An 18,867-nucleotide genomic window follows, 5' to 3' on the forward strand; every position below is an offset into this window, starting at 1 on the left:
TATATATTTATATATATATATACATCGCTTTATTACTTATTTAAATTCTTATACTAAAATCATGATTATTTGATTAAATAGAAGAACAAACGAATCAGCAAAAAGCCAACGCGAGGGAAAGAAAACCTTCTGGAAAGAAGACGCGATGGGGTTCGGACGAGGACAGAGTTCCTTACGAGCAGATTATGCTACTGCAGTCGGCAAATGAGCTTGGTCTTCAACTTCCAAACGCTGCGTTAGGTTTAGCCACGCAGCAACAGGCACAAAAACAGGCGCAAATTACACCGCCTGTAGATTTCTACAGCGAAAGAACTGAATCAAGTAAAACTGAAACAAGAGAAAATCTTGCAAAGAATGTAGACAAAGAAGAAGACATAGATGAGGTATAATATTGTGCGAATTCATATTTTAATTAATTATGATTACAGAGTTTATATTATAACTAAATTTGAATTTAAAAAATGAACAACACAATTATCATTATGAAACTTTACTTCTATTAGCAGACGAGAAAGCGAAGAGATGTTGACTTGAGGCAGTTATTGAACGCAAAGAAACCACCATCCGTCTATAGTATAGCTGATAAAGTAGCGAGTCTCACGAGAAATAAACACGATGACGAGAGCGATCAAGATGAGGAATCGGAACTCGTTATCGAAATGCCAATTGAAGATGAGGATAAGGAAAGAGGAAAGTTTCTTGAGCAAGGTAAGAACTGCTTATCTTACCGTGATTTTCTTTCTTTAACTGTATTTAATATGTTAGAAAATTTAATAAGGTTTAGTTACTTAGCCTGTTACACTTATACTTATTTTTTCATTGATTGATATTTTATATATTGCTTTCAATCTCTTTATAATTAAAATAATTCATCTAAAATATTGTGCATTAAATAATGGAAAAAAATATACAATTATATCTGCATTTAACAGGTGAACAATATCAGGATACTTCATCTATAGACGAACATGAGACAGTGCCGCCTCACTTACCAAAGAAGGCGCAGGAATTGTTTATGCGAATACAGCAGCAGCAACGCGCGGCTCAGGACAGTTTGAAAAACATAGACAACGAGTCCGATGCACCTAATACTGATCAGATTATCGAAGATTGGTATTCGGATGACGAGGACGATGATGATGATGATGACGAGGGAGGTAATCTTACTATAGTGGATAGTTCGAAAGACGAAATCGAGCCCATCGAGAAGACTCAAAACCTCGTTATCAAGGAGGAGTTCCAGCCTGCGACATCCGTGTCCAACGTACCCCAGCCGGCCGCTATTGTGGACAAATTAGGTGACCTGAGCAAAATTGATATCAGTGCCGAAGTATCCAAATTGCTTTCCACTCTGAAGGCTCAGAGCTCCACGACTAACAAGACACAAGCAAACTCGAATCAAGACGCGTCGAAAGCTAAATCGGCGCAAGATCCGAAGACGGATAGCGAGACGTCGTCGAGTCCGAGGCGATCACCAGGTCCGAGTTCGGCAACTGTATCTGTATCCAGAGATCCACGAATGTCCCGGGATCCTAGACAACGTCGGGAAGTCGAGCAGAAGCCGAGCAGCCCTAGCATATCTTCCGATGTGAAGAGGGAGTTGCAGAAACCTCTCAGGCTGGAAACGAGCATCTACAGTTCCGGCATCACCGCGGTAGACGCTAACATGGACACCGATCTGCGCTCTACGAGAGCGGATCAAGATCTCAGACGGCAAGACATGGACTTCCGACAGCGTTTCCAATCCGGTGACTTCGGCGACACGGATTTGCGTGTCAAATCCGACGTCGATCTTCGACAGATGCTGACCTTACCGTTCAAACCGGTACCCGCGCATATACCATGCACCGAGATCGATGGAAGTATCGCGTCGCATCCGCCGATGGTGTATAAAGTCTACGTGGTCGACATACCCAGACCGGATTACACCGGTCTCAAGTTAACGAAGAATGATGCGCAGGTCAAATACGATCCACGCCTCCGCAAGATCTTCCGCATCGCCAAGCCTGAGCAACTGGCCGACTCGCCGATGTCGCCGCCGCCGCCGCAAATGAAGCATGAGACACCGAAATCGCCGCCGCAATGTGTTCGTTCAGATCCGCGACGGAAAACTCTCGAGGCGGCGGCTTCCAATCAACAGTCGTCCTCGCAGAATACAACCAATGCTCCGATGATGTCCAAAGGGATGCAACCGATGGATCCAATGGGACCTAATATGGGTCTTGGTTCTACTGGCATGCCGGTGAGACCTGGTATGCCTGGCGGTCCGCTGCCCGGCGCCATACCGGGTCCCCCTCAGGGTATGATGGGCCCAATGGGTCCAAACCATCCGATGGGCATGGGTAACATGGGTCCGATGAGGCCTATGATGAACGCTGGACCGATGCCGCCGCAGAATATGCCGCCCATGGGCATACCACACGGTCCGGCGATGGGTATGAATGGTCCCGTTCCGATACCGCCTCAGGGTCAGATGAATTTCGATCCGCGTTTCAACGCGCAACGTAACAATGGGGCCGGACTGTTAGGTCCTGGACCTAACTTTGGTCCGGACAATTACGAAGGGGGCCCACCTTATCCCTGTGGTGGTAATTTTAATAATTTCGGAGGACCCGGTGGTGGTGGCGGCGATCCGTTTGGTCCGAACGGATCAAATGGGCCCAACTTTGGCCCGATGGGGGGTGACGATTGGGGCAGCAGACAGCGTGGCGGCCGTATCCGCCGAAGAAATCGCAGCAGGACCAATATGGTGACCAATAATTAAGTAGTGCATTGGGGAAAATAAATTGTGAGCGCCTGATGATAATTCTCACGAGCGGTAGAGTCCGCGCGTGCATTTCACGCCTGCACGCAGTACACTCAAAAGCATACTTTGAAGTCTTTCCAATTTATTTTCATGGTATAATATCGAGACACTTTCTTACGTAGAGATCTACAGATTTATTCCTTATAAATCTATAAAAATATCGATGTAAATATTTATAAATATCCTTTACAAAAAATTATTATCTATCTATATATATGTGTATACATTTTTGGTTTATATAAAATTAAATCTGTAGAATTTACTCGCGGAGAGAAAGATTTGATGGTATAATGCTGAACACGTTCGATGATTATGATCAACAGATCGGCAATCTACAAAACTAGGAGTTATGAGCACCAGCTCATTGTACGTAATGCTTAAGTTATACTATATCGCATATAATGCTCATGGTTGCGTGCAATTTTCTTTTGGAATATTCTATGGAAGCTAGCATATTTCAACACTTAGAACGTACCGGATCCATCACTTTAGTTTGTAATTCATCACATAACTCTCAAGGATATTAATTAGGCATGTATTGTAAGTCTATAATGGTAAGAAATATTTATACATAGATAATGACGAATGTGTATCCACTCGTTTACAATAAATAGATTCTATGAAAAGACAATTAGACGTAAGTCTCGCCGAAATAATCAGTCTGAAATAAACAAGCATGTAAAGCTGGGTATACATCTACGAACGAACAGCGAACGCGAACGTTTGGACATTCGCGTTCGTAAGTCGTTCGTTCCTTTTTTATTCGCATTTGCCTTGGCGTATACATCTGCTGAATAATAACGAACGTTCGCGTCCACTGTTCGTTCGCCAAGTGTATACCCAGCTTAAGATGTCGGGCGGATGCTGATAGAGATGATAGAGAAATTATAATTTTGTTGTCTTCCACAAAAATGGCATGCAAATGCCTGAGGTCCGCAAGACACGTTGTTTCCTTTTGCGAATTTGCACCCGCGATTCGTAAATCGACGTACACGATATTTACGTGTCGCGGAGATGTAGGAATGCTAAGGTAAACTGCAATATTTTGTAAAAAAAAAAAGAAGTTTAATGTATACCAATTTTACAACATGATGTAACGAAGTACTTTTCTACGCTTTAAAAAAAAGTACGCGAGTAATAATGTGTAAATTTCAATCTCACTTCAATTGGTTTCATCTTAAGATCATGCAAATCATGTCGAAGTAACATACAGTACTTTGTATTCTCGCATACCTCCAATGAAGAGGTTAATTATATCCTTTACTGATTCTTATTGGTACAGACCCGAGTGTCTGAATTAAAATGACGATTGTCGCTCCGCGACAAAGCAGAAATTTCTAGCTGTACGTATCTCTTTCAAGATGATCTAGGAATAGATGCAGAATATTAAGATTTTCGCTGAAGTAGACCACTCAATGTTAATCTACATACTTCGTTTATTATTATTACTACATTATATAGATATAGAGCGAAATTATATTTGTATAAAGTTTACTATCATATTATATATATATAGATATATATAGCAAGATTTTTGTACAGACGAGAGTTGTTGATTCAAACACAAGTTTTTCGGTTTGTCTCAATGATGTAAATACCGCTGTATTAACTCTGTGCACTTTTTAAAATACAATTATATGATAAACATGTCTATATATGAGGAATGAAAGATTTTTGTACAATATACAACCTCTGTATGGAAAGTTGTATTACTTTTTTCTCTAATGCTCGCAATTGTTTTTATTTCAAATTTGAACAGACAGCCATTCCAATCGCAACTTCAGACATATTCATCAATGTATGATAGAACTTAGGGGGTCAGCTCGTATTGTCGATAGATCCAATCTCGCGTCCATCTCGTCGTCTAACTCTCCTACTATCGCTCTGAAAAGAAAGGCATACCATAAATTAAACTAATGTGTATTTTTTCATGAATACTTATGTGTTAGATATTTATTTCCATATAAGTGAATATTAGTGCAAGGTGAAATTATTTTTCTATATTTTTTTAGTGACGAATACTGATGTAATAATAAAAGGAACAATTATTCATATTACAAATACGATTATTGAAACTACTCTGTGTACAGTTTATCTCAGGAAGCTATACTGACACGTTATCCCCTCTGATGATGTGCAAACCCAAGACAACCTGCTCCACTCCCTGCGTTGTGCTATATACTCGCTCGTGTGATTCATCCAGAATTATATTGATAGTCTGATCGAAACCTTTCAGCGTGCCCTGAAGCAAAAGTTTAGTTCGAAGATGAGCTGAATCGTTACGACGGACATAAAAGATACAGCTTCTGATATTAAAATTGTATTTATTGACAAAATGCAATTATATAGCTTTGAAATGCGAACACTTGTGAGATATTATCAAAGAATTAGTTAAATTTTTTAAATATGAAACGTTTGTAAAAGGTTATTAAAGAATTAAGTATCTAAATTTTTGAAATATTTGCAAAGCATCATCACAGACCTCTAGAATGATATGATAATGTTTTGTAAATATTTCACATTTTAAAAATTGAGCTACATAATTACATTCTTCCAATAAATAAAACTTGAATATCAGAAGCTGTATAAATATTCTCCAAGAATATTGATAATCAGTAATCCTAAGTTACAAAACGTAAACACAGTATCGTACATTACATCCTACTACAATTATATCTTTGAGCAAAGTAAATAAAGCATTCAGAAACCAAAAGTATGGACAGTATTAGTAAATCGGCGATTTTGCGGATTTGCGTACTTACAATAAAATTCCTCCCGTCCGACGTGATAATGGAAACTGTATCTAAGCAATGTTTAGGGTTAATATATTCATCAGAAATGTTGTGTACTTGTCACAACTCGGTTGAACAATAAATTATGCAAAAAGGATACGATTCACGTAACTCTCTAATCCTGACGCCATTATTTATTGTATGTCACACAAAGCTACCTAAGTATCGATAATACGTTAGCGAGTCATCAGCTCCCAATATAGGTTACCGACTTGTGTATCTTCAACGAACGCGTCACCACGCGTCACTAAAAACAAACCGGGTGACCTACCAGCTATTTATACCATGCTGCCATTGCTGCCAGCCAGAATGGCCGCATTCAGGAAACACAACTGTTGAGTGAGCGGTCAGTGATTCTTTAATATGATTGGTTCTTACTTTTGGTCCATCTCCGGATCTAAGTGTAAGAACCAATCATAATGAGCGCTGATTCAACAGTTTCCTGAACGCGGCCAATGATAGCGTGCATGCAGCATGTAAAGGAGATGGTTTTCATGCCGCACACAATTGCGTGCCGCGTATGCATACATACATGTATGTATGATGTATGTACATGCAGGTTCCACTACGCCAGGGGTATGTTGTCCCTTGTGCTATTTTTTTTAGTATTTATTTTGAGAGGAACCGTGGATAAAAAAATCGCGAAATTGTCTTTTAGCATCTAAAAGAATCATTTTACAATTTTTTATCTATTGTTCCTTTCAAGATGGATATCCTCTAGGGCGGTATTCATAGTCGGATCTTATTTCAAGACCGTCTTAAGTAATGTCTTAAGTTGCTAATACGCTAATTTGATTAGCTGGACGGAGTCTTAAGACTGTTTTTAACTAGACTTAAGACCATTGCACGTACCAAAGTTTTAGTCATAATCGTAAGGCCGTAAGGAAATAGACCAATCACAGTCGATTATTCTCCTCGAGCTCGAGAAATAATCGAGTGTGATTGGTCTATTTTCTTACGGCCTTACGATTATGACTAAAACTTTGTTACGTGCAATGGCCTTTAAGATGATCTTAGATGTAAGATCCGACTATGAATACCGCTCCTAGAGCCATACCAGCCATACAGCCTCGGTTGCCTCAGTCTCCCTTAAATTTTAGATCCCAACACGACGGAGGAAGAAAAGAAGAACTTCATACAAAAAGTGCTCTCGATATAACACGGGCATGACTAAATAATGATTTAACTAAATGACCACTAATGACCGTCAGTTGAAAATATGACTTTTATGAACGTGTTCCGTTGTCCGATAAATATCGCTCTCAAAAAACATTAAAGATTTTTTTAAGTGCTTTCCGTGTCTTTATGTGTTATATGTTTTTCGGATCTTATATAAACATACATACATAATACATATATATGCAATATATATATATTTTTTTTCAGGCAGATTTTATCTGACTTCATTTTGCCGCGTATTTTTGCGCGACCGAGTCGCGCGGGTCGCTATTCGCTATCTGTCGCGTTGCGCCGACGCGAGATGTAGCCACCGTGAAAGTTGGCGGCGTTGGCGCGCGCAGGAAGCGGCGCGTGAAGCGCGACGCGTTCGGGTCTCGTTCGGTGGAGTCGGTGCGGTTTTTGAACGCGGTCGTCGACGGTCTATCGGGAGTTTCGTCGAGTCGCCGGGGACGTGGCGATAATCCTTTTAATACGTGCGGATTAAAAACCGCCATCGATCGCGCGGCGCGCTCTCGTTGCGGCTTTTATCGCGGTCGGTCGCGGACGCGTTTACGCGCCGGGCGCACGGACCGCGCTAATTCGCATCCGAATTTGCATCCGTTTCAATGCGGCACGGGATATCGACTCGGCGCCGGGGGCTTTCACCAGCTTTCACCAGCGGCCTCAGGTAAATTGTTTTCTTTTCATTTCGCATTGGTGTTTTGGTGTTTTGGCGTCTGATGTTTGGCGAGCGCGCCGGCTAGCATCTCGGGGACGATCCGATATAATCCGCATTTTCCACTTCGCTCTCCCTCCCCTCTTCCCCTCCCCGTGACCTGCCTGCGATTGGCTTCGTTCCGGAATCGCTGGATCCCGAGGAGTTTCGAGAAAAACTCCCATTACGCATATATTTCGCTTGGATAACCGCAGATCCGCATGCGGAAGCGAAATAAGAAGGAATAGAGATATACGCTAACAAAATACGAATGACAGTCAGAAAAATTTCGCATCCCCGAAATAGTTATTTTATTCGCGCGAACCGAAGCCGCGCTTATATCGGATTGTCGCGATCGAGGATGGCGCGAAAGCGACGAAAGCTCCATTCACAAAATGGCCATCCCCCGCGTTTCGCTCGTCGTGATTTACGACGAGATTTAAGCGCGACTCAATGAGTCGCTGCTGACTATATTGATTCCGCTAATGAAATCGGCGTTTTAAACGGATAACATTGACAGCGTAGTAATTGGATGAATATCGTTATCAACGGAGGTATATGCGTTTACCCGACTGAATTATATCGCGAAAAACACGTCTCGCGCTGGGTTTTATCTCAATCGCAATCGTGTGCCGGTCGACGGATGTCAAATCCACTCTAGGTTCGATAAAATAGCTCTCGACTCTAATCCCCTAATTTTTAATTAATTTAATTATAAAATTTAAAATGAATAAACCCACGTCGAAATATCGACCATCAGACTTATTATTCAGTGTATTATTATCAGTACCTGATATACGAATAAAACCTAAATTTTATTTTTAAAGATAACCGATATAGTGAAATCATCAAATATTTTTTATTATTTTTTTAACGTTTATTTTGAATCTTTACAGGCTGTTCAGGATCATTATATGGACTCAGCATAAAATTTACTCTTCTAATTAAAAAAGAAATTTTATTTTATTCTTAATATTTCTTGATTTTATTTCTATAACGTAACATAGTTTATCTCCAAAATTTGAATTTTTGTAAATAGTAAATCCTCGTAATAAACTGCATTGCAATGGGTCAATTTGAGCCTGAACAGTTTTGCGGTAAAGTTCCAACCAACAGCTTATAAAGGTTAACCCTAGGTATACACAGTGGGGTCTCCGAGACCCTACAGTGTATAATACGTAGGCAAAATAAGATTGTGTATACCTAGGGTTAATATAGCTATTTGAACATGTGGCATAAAAAAGAGAATTATCTTTTTTTTACCATTTGTCATGTAAAATATTTAACGCGTGTTAATTAAATGGACATGTAAGTTCGTAAGTTTTAAAAATACAATGAGAGAAATGATTTCGAAATAGTACTTCGAAGAGCGAAATATAATTGTTTCGCATATTGCGATTTCAGAGAGGCGAGTTACGACAAGTGACGTGTTAGAATGATCGATATCATTGACAAACAAATTTGCTGTTAATAGCTCCAAATAAATTCGAATTTTCCAAAATGGCGTTTTAATAATGCGCACGCTAATTTTTGGTAAAAGCGCTTATGAATAATAAATTCGACAAACTTCGCTCAATAATTCGAAATTTTCGCGGTAAACATTGGCGAGTTTAGTTCGCGCACACTATAAATACGCAATGTAAACAGTAAAGTTTTCTGTGAATTTTCTGCCAAATTAATCCTACTTCGTATGTGTTATACGATTTTTTTTCCACGAAACAGAAACATTTGCGCGAGAATACGGAATACATCACGACGTGATCATTTATGTAGTAATACGTTTTTATGTAGGTTAATTAAAGTACAGAAGTCTACTGTACACACTTTTAATTTGCTCTTATCTTAACAATGGACTTAATTATCTTTTGTTAAAACAGACAATACGAATGTCGCGAGATTTTCTTACCCGGGAAGTATCTCAATCTCGATACAAACGTAGCGTTCCTACGCAATGATTTATTGGCAGATTGGAAAGCAGATCGGAAATTGCGATTGTAGAACTGTCAAAATCTTGCAAATATAAAAATTTATAATATATAGAAATAACGATAAAATTCTACCGAGTGATACATGATGAGTAAAAATCGAGGTAAAAACGTGTTCGAGCAATTTATTAGAAATTTACAAGATTGCGTTGCATTTTAGAAATGGCACTTGTATCAATATTTATTATTCACTTCTGGTAAAATATCAGCGGTAATTGGCATGAATAAACCCTCAATATTGAAAGCATATCGTAGTGCATTTACATATATGCATACGTTCAATATATCGTAATATTACGAATTACAATAAGAATATGATGTAAAAGTTTGCAGATGCATGAGAAATATAATTTTATTATGTATTCGCATCGTTCTGAATTAACTTGAGAACATTAAACTTTGAAAAAAATAGCGCTTTAAGTTTTTCTCGACAGAAACGTGTGCATATATTTATTAATAAATTCGGATACAATTCGATATTTCCGCGACAAGTCGACATCGTTACTCAGTTATGCTACAAGCATAACTTCTTTTTAAGTACAATTAACATAGATGATTACATAAATGCTATAAATTGTCAGATGGAAACAAATGAAAACTAAATTAATGTTGAATTCTGAGCGATAACAGTCGCGAAAGATTTTTTCCTTTTTTCCATAGTGGATGAAATCGATAAAACCTTAATGTTCCTCGGTTCAATTTTCGAAAAGCCTTTTATTTGAATTGCTATTCTATTGAAATATAACAGATTGCACTTTTGCCTCGCTTCTCGGGGAAGTTCGTCGCCGGGAAATGTGGAAGAAAGTTCTCCGACGGGGATACTGTTGATGATAATCTGCGAAAAAATTTCCCGGGGGTTCTTTATTCTTGTCGCGGGATGCGATGATAGAGAGATTGAGTTCGCCCGCTCCGAGACGGTTCTCCGTTCCCCGTGAATCTGTACGTCTTTTACGAAAAGATTCGATCTCTCGTGCGCGCGCGTGCATGCGTGCGTGCATGTATTCGAGTCGTGATTTAGACGGACGAATAAGAGAACGGGCGAAATTTCCTGCCAGTGTTTCTCGAACGAGTTTTCCGACAAACTCGATCGCTGAGAAACAAGAAGACGTGCATTACTATGCACATTACTCGCGAACGCGGATTATTGGGGACACGTTCGAGCGCCCAACGTGATAAGTTCATCGCATTTCTCTCTGTTTATAGTTCTCCGATTGGAACGTCTTTGTTTGAAGTCAATGCGGAAGATACTTTCGCGTAGATTCGAACAAATTCGTGGAAATTATGATATATTGTCTAAAAGTAGTGAAATGAGAATAAGTAAATAAAAATAATCAAATTATTTCGGTGTATTATTGAAGCTATTATATTGTTTTAATAGCGCAAATTATTTACAAAATGGAATTTATCTACAATAAACAAACAGAAAATTATTTTGAAATCATGACAAACTTAATTAAACTTTTTGTATCAGTTTCTTGTTTCTTGTCAACCGCGAATAGATTCTTCTTATGCATCATAAAAAGACATGTCAGAATTTTCACGTAGACAAGAACCGTTTAAGAGCAAATTTCCAAGTTTTATTTTATTAAACGATAACTGCATGTATTTCCAATTCTCCGGTAAATAAATTCTCCGGTTAACGAACAACTAATATTTCGATAGAACTTCTAGTTTCTGCCGTTTCAAAAGTTTATCGCGTGTCTAAATAGAGGTAGCTGGTATGCGGGAAGAGTGTTGTGGAACGAGGGCGCACAGGCTCTGCATGGCTCTATCGAACATTGCCAGCGTGTAATTTTAATGATTGGTATAATGTGGTTGATTCTCTTGAGACACGGTAGTAGTGCGTTTCACATTTCGATATTTCTCTTGATAGACTTCTATGCGACGACCTTTGAATATTTTTGTGCATACGACACACACATACACACTAATAGAGCATGTCATATGTTTCGTTCATCTTTGACGACGAGATTCCATTAGTGAAATTATGTACGAATTCGGAAAACGTAATATTTTCATTATTATTTTTTATATTTATATTTTTTATTCAAATCACCTCTCGCGTTCTCACTTTATTTATTTCCTTTTTTTTACCACACCTCATCACGACACATGCTATTTGTATAGACGCGACATTTTTCTGATTTTTCCGCGGTTCGTTCATGTTTCGGCGCGCGAAAGCGACTCCCGCGTCGGTGTCTTGCTTCTCAAACGAATAAAGTGAAACCCGCAGCATCGAATGCAATTTATTTTCCGGGAGATAATGTCCGTATCAGACGTCTTTTTCCGCGCGAGGCCAGAAGGGTGTGCGACCGGAACAAAGTGACAAAGCAGTAGAATGAGATGGGGAGACGAGAGGAGGAGATGAAGAGAAAGAATGATGATAGACAGAGAATTTAATTTTCTACACACGCAAGCAGAGGTTCTAAATAAAACGGCATACTGAAAGCAGTTTGAAACGCGAAGCCCAGATTTTCATTTCGCTTCTTCAAAGAGCTGGCTTAAAAGCACCTTTTTTTTCTAAATGGTTAAAGAGCAACGTATATATATACAATAGGTGACTTTGAAGCTCGCATCGTAAGGTATCGCATCGTAAGCCGACAATTGTAATTTTTTTAATGAGATTTCCATTGAGAGTCATCCGTCGACTGAATGGAGACACGATCTCTGACCTCTTCAATAGTAGTACGCTATATGGCACATCTTTAATTTCTGTCACTTTCTTGTTTTACAAAAATGTACTTTGGACATTTAAATATTAAATCGTGTTGGTAGCATATTGCTCAAACTCAGTAAAGAGATTTAGTTTATCGCGATCAACTTTAACAAATATTCTCGCTTATACAATATAATTACTATAATTCGATAAATCCTTATTTCTATTATTATATATTAGCAATATTAAGTATGTATATTATCGAAAATATCCTATCCAAGATATACATGATACTATCAGCGAATGGACATATATTTTTTCGCAAATTACGCTACTTAGAGTATATTCACTGGACTATCGATAAGAAATCTTTGATCCAACATATTTGGCAGCTTCCACTCCGAACTGCAAGCAACCAGTTAAATTTATCGGTGACAGGAAAATGGATGAAGCGCCTCCAGAGAATTTTCCAATAAACGAACAGAAAAATACGGGAAAATATGATTTAGCACGAAAATAAGAACTTGATCGGTTCGTGTACTCTCGATTACATCGATCACATATAAATTACTAAATATTATTTTTAGAGGCATTTTCATGCGAGTCGTTTGGCAAAAAGTATGTACGATGTTGTTTTAACATAGATACTATATTTTGTGATACCTAAGAGACGCTCATATTTTATTGTGCTGCAATAAATGTGAACGTGTACTGTGTCACATTACATCAGTATTATTCTTGCTGGATTAAATTTACGATTCTTTAAAAAATTCAAAGAGCTATTATACTTTGAACTGAAATAATAATTATTCACAATTGTTCGCATTATTAGGTCAAATGCGATTTACTCGAGAAAATTTAACCGAAAACATTTAAATATTTTACGTAAAGTACATGGATTTAAAACAGCGTAGAACGAGGTGTAGAATGTATCTATCGCAGATATTCGCGAGTTAAATTTTTAGCAAAAGATGTCTGCCGAATTGCATTAAAACTATATTACTTTCGTGCCTTGAAATATCACGAATTGCTAGTTGTTTTGTAAAACGCAGTTTAGAAGACTATAGGGAAGGATATATGGGGATGCGCTGTATATTCATGCGACGCGACGCATTCTCGTGATTTTTTGTGTACGTAATGCGAGTACACGTGTAGAGCGAGGACGAACCCGGTAGTCGCGCGTGTATAACGCGGAATAATAAATGGAGAATCCCGAAGGGGATTTGTTTGACACGCCGCAAGGTACCGCACACGGTCACCCCCGTAGTGCTATCCATAAATCATAATTCGCCCGACAAAGTATAAGGCTTGAACATCGTTACCGCGGACAGTGATGGAGTTTTTATAGTACTTTGCGCTACTTTTATTATCCGCATGATATCGCAAGATTACTCAATGTCTTTCGCTATTCCTCTAATTGTCCTCACGACGAAGGAGGACAAAGTAAAAGCCATTGCTATCAGACAAAATGGCCGCGTTGCCCTATACTTGGAAAATTTTTTCGATACACCTATCATTGTGAAGATAAATTAAATTCTCGCTAATACGCACACGCATGCTTCTCCTCGTATTAAACTCGAAAAATAATAGTGAGTATAAGCTATATATACTCTATACGTATATAAATAAATTTGGCGTTGTTCGATATTTTTCACGTAATCACGAGATGTCAGAAATGAAAATAACTGTTAAACGACAGATACGAAAGATAAATATACACACGTAAATAAAACTATGATAAAAACAAAATTTTATAACTACACCTAACCGGATACTGCATGACTGAAAACCATATTGTAATTTATAAACATCAAATACGGCGCAGACGAATGATATTTATTAGCGGATTTATATAGCGGTTTAACAATGAAAATGGATATAAATGTCGTTGCAGCACAAAAATAGGACATTCGATCCGCAATTGGGTTCACTGTTAGGTCATTAAGACTACATATAAGTAGCACCGATAGATCGATTAACTCTATCTGCCTGCAAACTTTTTCTATATATGTGCAAAATGGAGATTATACGTTCAATCACTAAAATATGTAACTGCCATCGAAAACTGAAAAGTTCGTGGCCGATGGAGAGATATCGAAGTATACATTGCGGATATGTAATTCCTTTTCGAGAACCAAGTTTCGTTATCGACATGCGTCCTTCGTGAGACGTGGCCCCAGGAATAGGAAAACAAACACAGAACGTGGAAACGTGGGACGGGCTCGGCCGCGCTATATTCGAGATGATCTCATAAGTATGCATGAAGCATAACGAGTGTCGAACTGAGCCAATTACAGTCCATAATTACGGGATTGGTCATGCGGGGCTAGCCGTGTCTCATTAGCCCGGTTCTTCCTTGCAACTAACTTGCCCGCTCGTCTAATTTGGAAAGTTGTTTAACCGAAAGCGCTTACCCATGCACCCAGATTGAGGACACACCGCGCGCGCTCGATGTGGATACATACGCTGGAGGGTTCAGGATGGAGATATCCCACGGGAGACTGCGTCTGATATTCAACGCTGCACGATCGGGGGCTGCTTCGACTTGGGTTCACCGAGCAAACATTTATAATTTTGCTTATACACGCTGCGCTTCTTTCTTTTTAACGTAATAAACAGTTGACAATAATTTATACCCGAATATCATCCGCTGTGTAAGTTAGCTTTTCAAACGTCCCGTTGACGTGTATCTCTGTTTTAAACGTCCCTTTCCCACGTAATAATCGTGATGTTATATTCTGAAAAAATGACAGGTGTGTGATATGTGTGAACGCGCGGGGCTTTACGTTTCTGAAATAAAGTTCAATCGCGTAAGCAAAATCAAAAAAGAAGCACAGGACTTGTGGCAACGTTTAACTAGTCGCGAATTTATCACGGAGGTCACATCGGGCCGAAACAATGGCGCATCTATTTAACTTGCTTCTGTGCTTGCGCGGAAAATGGAAAGATAAGCGCGTAGGATTTATACGTCAGCGGCGTTTCAGCGATGACCGACGCGCACGTGTGCGATCGTGATACCGCGACACGTCGTACTGTCCGCTAAATTGACATGTTTCGATCGTCGGTATTTTTTTTTTTTTTTACGTTTTAGAATCCGGAATTGACTCGATTTTTTTTCTCTCCTGCATGCGCGTTGAGATAAGGATATTAGAGCGATGGAGCATATTAGAGCGCGAGCATATACGGGGACTCGCGATTAGTTACCGGCGGCGAATTGCGCTGCGGTAAATAGCGCTTGCAGGCCATTCGATGGCACATTGCGGTCCCCATATGCAAATCAAAATAGGTCCGGAACCGCTTCCGAACGTAATTTACGGCAGCGAAACGCCCGGCCGTGCCATCCGCCGGACTCCGCTGCCAGAAAATGCATTACGACTTGAATACTCTCCGGTCGCTTGTTTTTCGATGTCCCGCGTAACTCGTTAAAGCAACATTAGGAGAGGCTATTACGATGAGACCTACAATTAGTGCCGAACGAATCGAGAACCGCTCTGCCATTTTAGAGAACGCGACGGGCATTTTAATAGCATTTTTAATCCATTTTTTAAATTATTTCTCATCGGCAATATTTTATTGAGATTTCCATGAAATTATCTGTTTTCGATACGAATTTTAGTCACATGTATGTACTTCTTTGTGGTATATTATTAAATTCATTACGCAGTTCGCAAAATATGTGTTTATATAATTCGATATAACTTTTATTGCGAATTTATAAATCGTGCGATTAAAACGAATGAAACTTTTGGCGATTCTGTCGATTGGTCGGACAATAGGACGTTCAGAAAATAGAAATCGATAATGATAAGGTAGGATATTACAATTTGTTACGATGATATATCAATACACCTATATCATCCGTATTGCCGTACGACGACCCAGTTTACGAGAAATGCGTAATAATATCGCTTGACTTTCATTCATATATTGTCTAGATAAATTTTCAATTAATTTCATCATCGCGCGGTGAAAACGCGTCGCGTGTTCAAAGAGACACGTAAATAAGTAGATTAATATTACGATACGTGGCCTTTACCGCGCGCGTACTTAATTTTACATGTGAACGTCATTTGTTAGGAAAGAAAGAAAAAATTCCGGAGCGAGGGGAAAAATTAATGCGAGGTGACAGGACGTCATGGGACATTCGCTAGGTTGCGATGAATTTGTACGTATGCCGTCCAATTCAATTTCTGCGACGGGTTATATAGGCGAACACTCGCGGGGATTACGCTTTATCGCTCGCGCGGCGTAAAAAGGTGTAGCCTATTACCGAAGTCACCTTAATGGACGCTCTTAATATTCGCGCCAATTATTCCTTTCGATCGACTGCGGAGCGTCGAGCAGGTTCTCTGTTAGTTCGATTGTGGCAATATTGATTCTCGCGCCTGCCACAGAAGCCGAGCTGAGCCGAGCCGAGCCGGGCCGGGCCGCGAGCCGTCGCGTCGCGTCGCGTCGCGTCGCGGTCGTGGCGCAGCATTATATCGCCGTTTGGTACTTCATCGAGCGACGTTCCGATGAACTGACGGCAATATTTGTCGAGCGCGCCAGAATGAAATAATTCGCGAAACCGAGATTTTATTTCTTTCGGAGAAGCAGTGCCTCGCGAATTACGGCAAATAAACCGTAATCCGGGCCGTTACTTTGCCGCCCGCTCGCCCTATACGTGTCCATCTTTGTCGAGAATGTCGGGATATCGTTACGATATCAGCTTTAAATTGCTCCTTCGTCTGCAAAATGCGCCACGCTGCGAGATGTTGCGACGATAAACGCAAACCGTTATTTATGGCACTGCCGCGCTACGGTGTTATACATCGTATGATTATTTATAGCAAATGCAGCACCGCGATCTGATAAGAGCCGCGACACGATGTAAAACCATATATATAGACCATGATTTTTACCTCCCGGTCGATCTCGCATCGCTTAAAAACGTATAACGTCAACATTATTGGGAGCGTTAGTATTTACGTCACTCTTACGATATGGACATTTTATTTTTTCGTAAGTTACGCCTGATCACTATACATGCCACAGTAATTCATATGCACGTTTATCTCCCTTCCCCTTTAAGTAAAATTGAAATAACGTACCCGTATCTCGTAACGAGAATATTTTTCAAGATAAAGACAGTATACACCTGTAAGGTAACTTCTTTCGTGTTTATCAAAGTAACGATATTAGAAAACTGCGTCAATTTTGAGAAAACTGAATGAAAAATAATACTGGCCAATATCTCTCTCAATTTTGTCTCATACATTACTACTTTTCTCTATGTTAAAAATTTTAATATAAAATTTCAGTTAAAAAAAATTGAAAAAATTATAATGTTTTGTATAACGTGTAAAACATCACGAGATTTTATTTCTTCTTATTAGATTTCATTTCGTTCAGCCCTTAATTTTATTTTTCAAATACATTTTTTCCGTTCAATTATAGTGCAGAAACAAACCGTTGAGAGACGAATAGTTCCGAAAAATAACCAATTTTAACGAACGTTGGTCTGGTATTTTTATAAAAAATGTAAATGGTCACACATCTGCATGTTGCATATATATATATATGTTTTATGGAGCAAAAATTGCGGATGCAGATAAAATATTATGGAACATAAGAACAACCGTCGCAATCAAGCTCGTTCGGTTAATGAGAGGGTTTTGAAAAATAAACGAACGGACTAAGCAAATGTCGAACGTGCGATTATACCTCGTTACATATTTACGCGAGAGCATTGAGATATGAACTGCAATTTCACGTCAATGTTGCAATGAATGCGCCTGCGGCGGCACTCGTGCACGCGGGCGCTGTCGACCGAGCGAAATTCGCGAAATATTTCAAGTTCGATTCCCGCCAGCATCGCGATTAGCAAATTGCGCTCTCGCTACTTATACGTCATGACAGTTCCATGCGAATTAAATACATCGGATTTTATCCAATTTTTAACAAATATATTTTATTAAATGTATTATTTATAAAATGTATTATAAATACATATATCAGATTTTTATTAAATTTATTAGGTTATTATTAAATATATCAGGTTATTATTAAATATCAGATTTTTATTAAAGATATCTGATATCTTTAAACATATCCGAAAAGTACATACATATAGGTAAACTCGAAACTTTTCCAACATTTTTATAAATTTCGTGTAACTTTATAGTTTCTCTCTTGAATCTTCGTAATAATAATTTAGCTTTAAATTGAAGTAAAGAGAAGATGATAGATTTTTCCCAGTAAGAAACGATTTCGTATCACGTATCAATCTCCACGTTTTATTTATTACTCTATGTAATGCAATTAAAGTCTTAGCAAAATAGATAAATAAAAACTGAAATTTATGATGCGCGATCGCGATCGAAGTCGTTAAGCACGTTTGTGAGAAATCTGCGGCGGAGATCGATTGATTCATTTGGGGGAAAATGAAATACACACTTTTTGAACGTTCGATTGTTTGTTGGATCCCCGGCGCATCGATGGGTGTTAAATATATGACGCCGGTATACGTGAAACTGACAAAAAGGTTCTCTAGTACCTGACGAGCAACTAACTAGGACAATTGCTGGCCTGAGTGGTTTTTGCAACGAATGTTAGGCTGTCGAAAATTATTGTCCGCCTGGCAGCTTTAGTAACTTTTTTTTCAACTTTTTTATTTTTCGCTTTTTTTTACCGCACGTTGTTTTCCCGGTTATGATCGGACGTAAAACGGCGCGGGCGTTTTGCGGCACGTCTTGCGAACGACCGTATTCGCGTTC

The 18,867-nt window shown here is 39.1% G+C and overlaps 2 protein-coding genes across 3 annotated transcripts; one reads left to right on the forward strand and one right to left on the reverse strand.

The window, feature by feature from the left end:
* Nucleotides 1-81: 81 nt before the first annotated feature.
* LOC112461978 (formin-2-like) lies at nt 82-3,437 on the forward strand (the record flags this gene model as incomplete). The annotated part of the gene is made up of 3 exons (XM_025027454.1): nt 82-383; nt 504-708; nt 933-3,437. Coding segments are annotated over 3 exons (2,339 nt in total), but the record flags the coding sequence as incomplete, so codon positions are not given.
* A 781-nt stretch (nt 3,438-4,218) lies between these two features.
* LOC112461975 (U6 snRNA-associated Sm-like protein LSm8) lies at nt 4,219-5,791 on the reverse strand. 2 transcript variants are annotated; one of them, XM_025027449.1, is made up of 4 exons: nt 5,699-5,791; nt 5,569-5,609; nt 4,921-5,048; nt 4,219-4,690 (listed from the first exon to the last, which is right to left on the reverse strand). In XM_025027449.1, exons 1-4 carry the CDS (start codon nt 5,727-5,729, stop codon nt 4,600-4,602), a joined length of 291 nt encoding a protein of 96 aa, XP_024883217.1. In that variant the 5' UTR covers nt 5,730-5,791; the 3' UTR covers nt 4,219-4,599. The 2 variants fall into 2 exon arrangements, with proteins under 2 accessions (XP_024883217.1, XP_024883219.1); XM_025027451.1 differs by having other exon boundaries at nt 5,569-5,603; nt 5,699-5,783.
* Nucleotides 5,792-18,867: the final 13,076 nt, after the last annotated feature.

Source organism: Temnothorax curvispinosus, unplaced genomic scaffold, assembly GCF_003070985.1.
Source record: "Temnothorax curvispinosus isolate PA1 unplaced genomic scaffold, ASM307098v1 QBEX01011923.1, whole genome shotgun sequence".
Lineage (NCBI taxonomy): Eukaryota > Metazoa > Arthropoda > Insecta > Hymenoptera > Formicidae > Temnothorax > Temnothorax curvispinosus.

Excerpts from the sequence above, each read along its gene's own strand:
- LOC112461975 (XM_025027449.1), bottom strand. The coding sequence starts at position 5,729 with ATGGCGTCAGGATTAGAGAGTTACGTGAATC. Across the intron at positions 5,610-5,698 it reads ATTAGAGAGTTACGTGAATC|ATACAGTTTCCATTATCACG; the intron begins GTATCCTTTTTG and ends AACATTGCTTAG. Across the intron at positions 4,691-4,920 it reads ATCATCAGAGGGGATAACGT|AGCGATAGTAGGAGAGTTAG; the intron begins GTCAGTATAGCT and ends CTTTCTTTTCAG.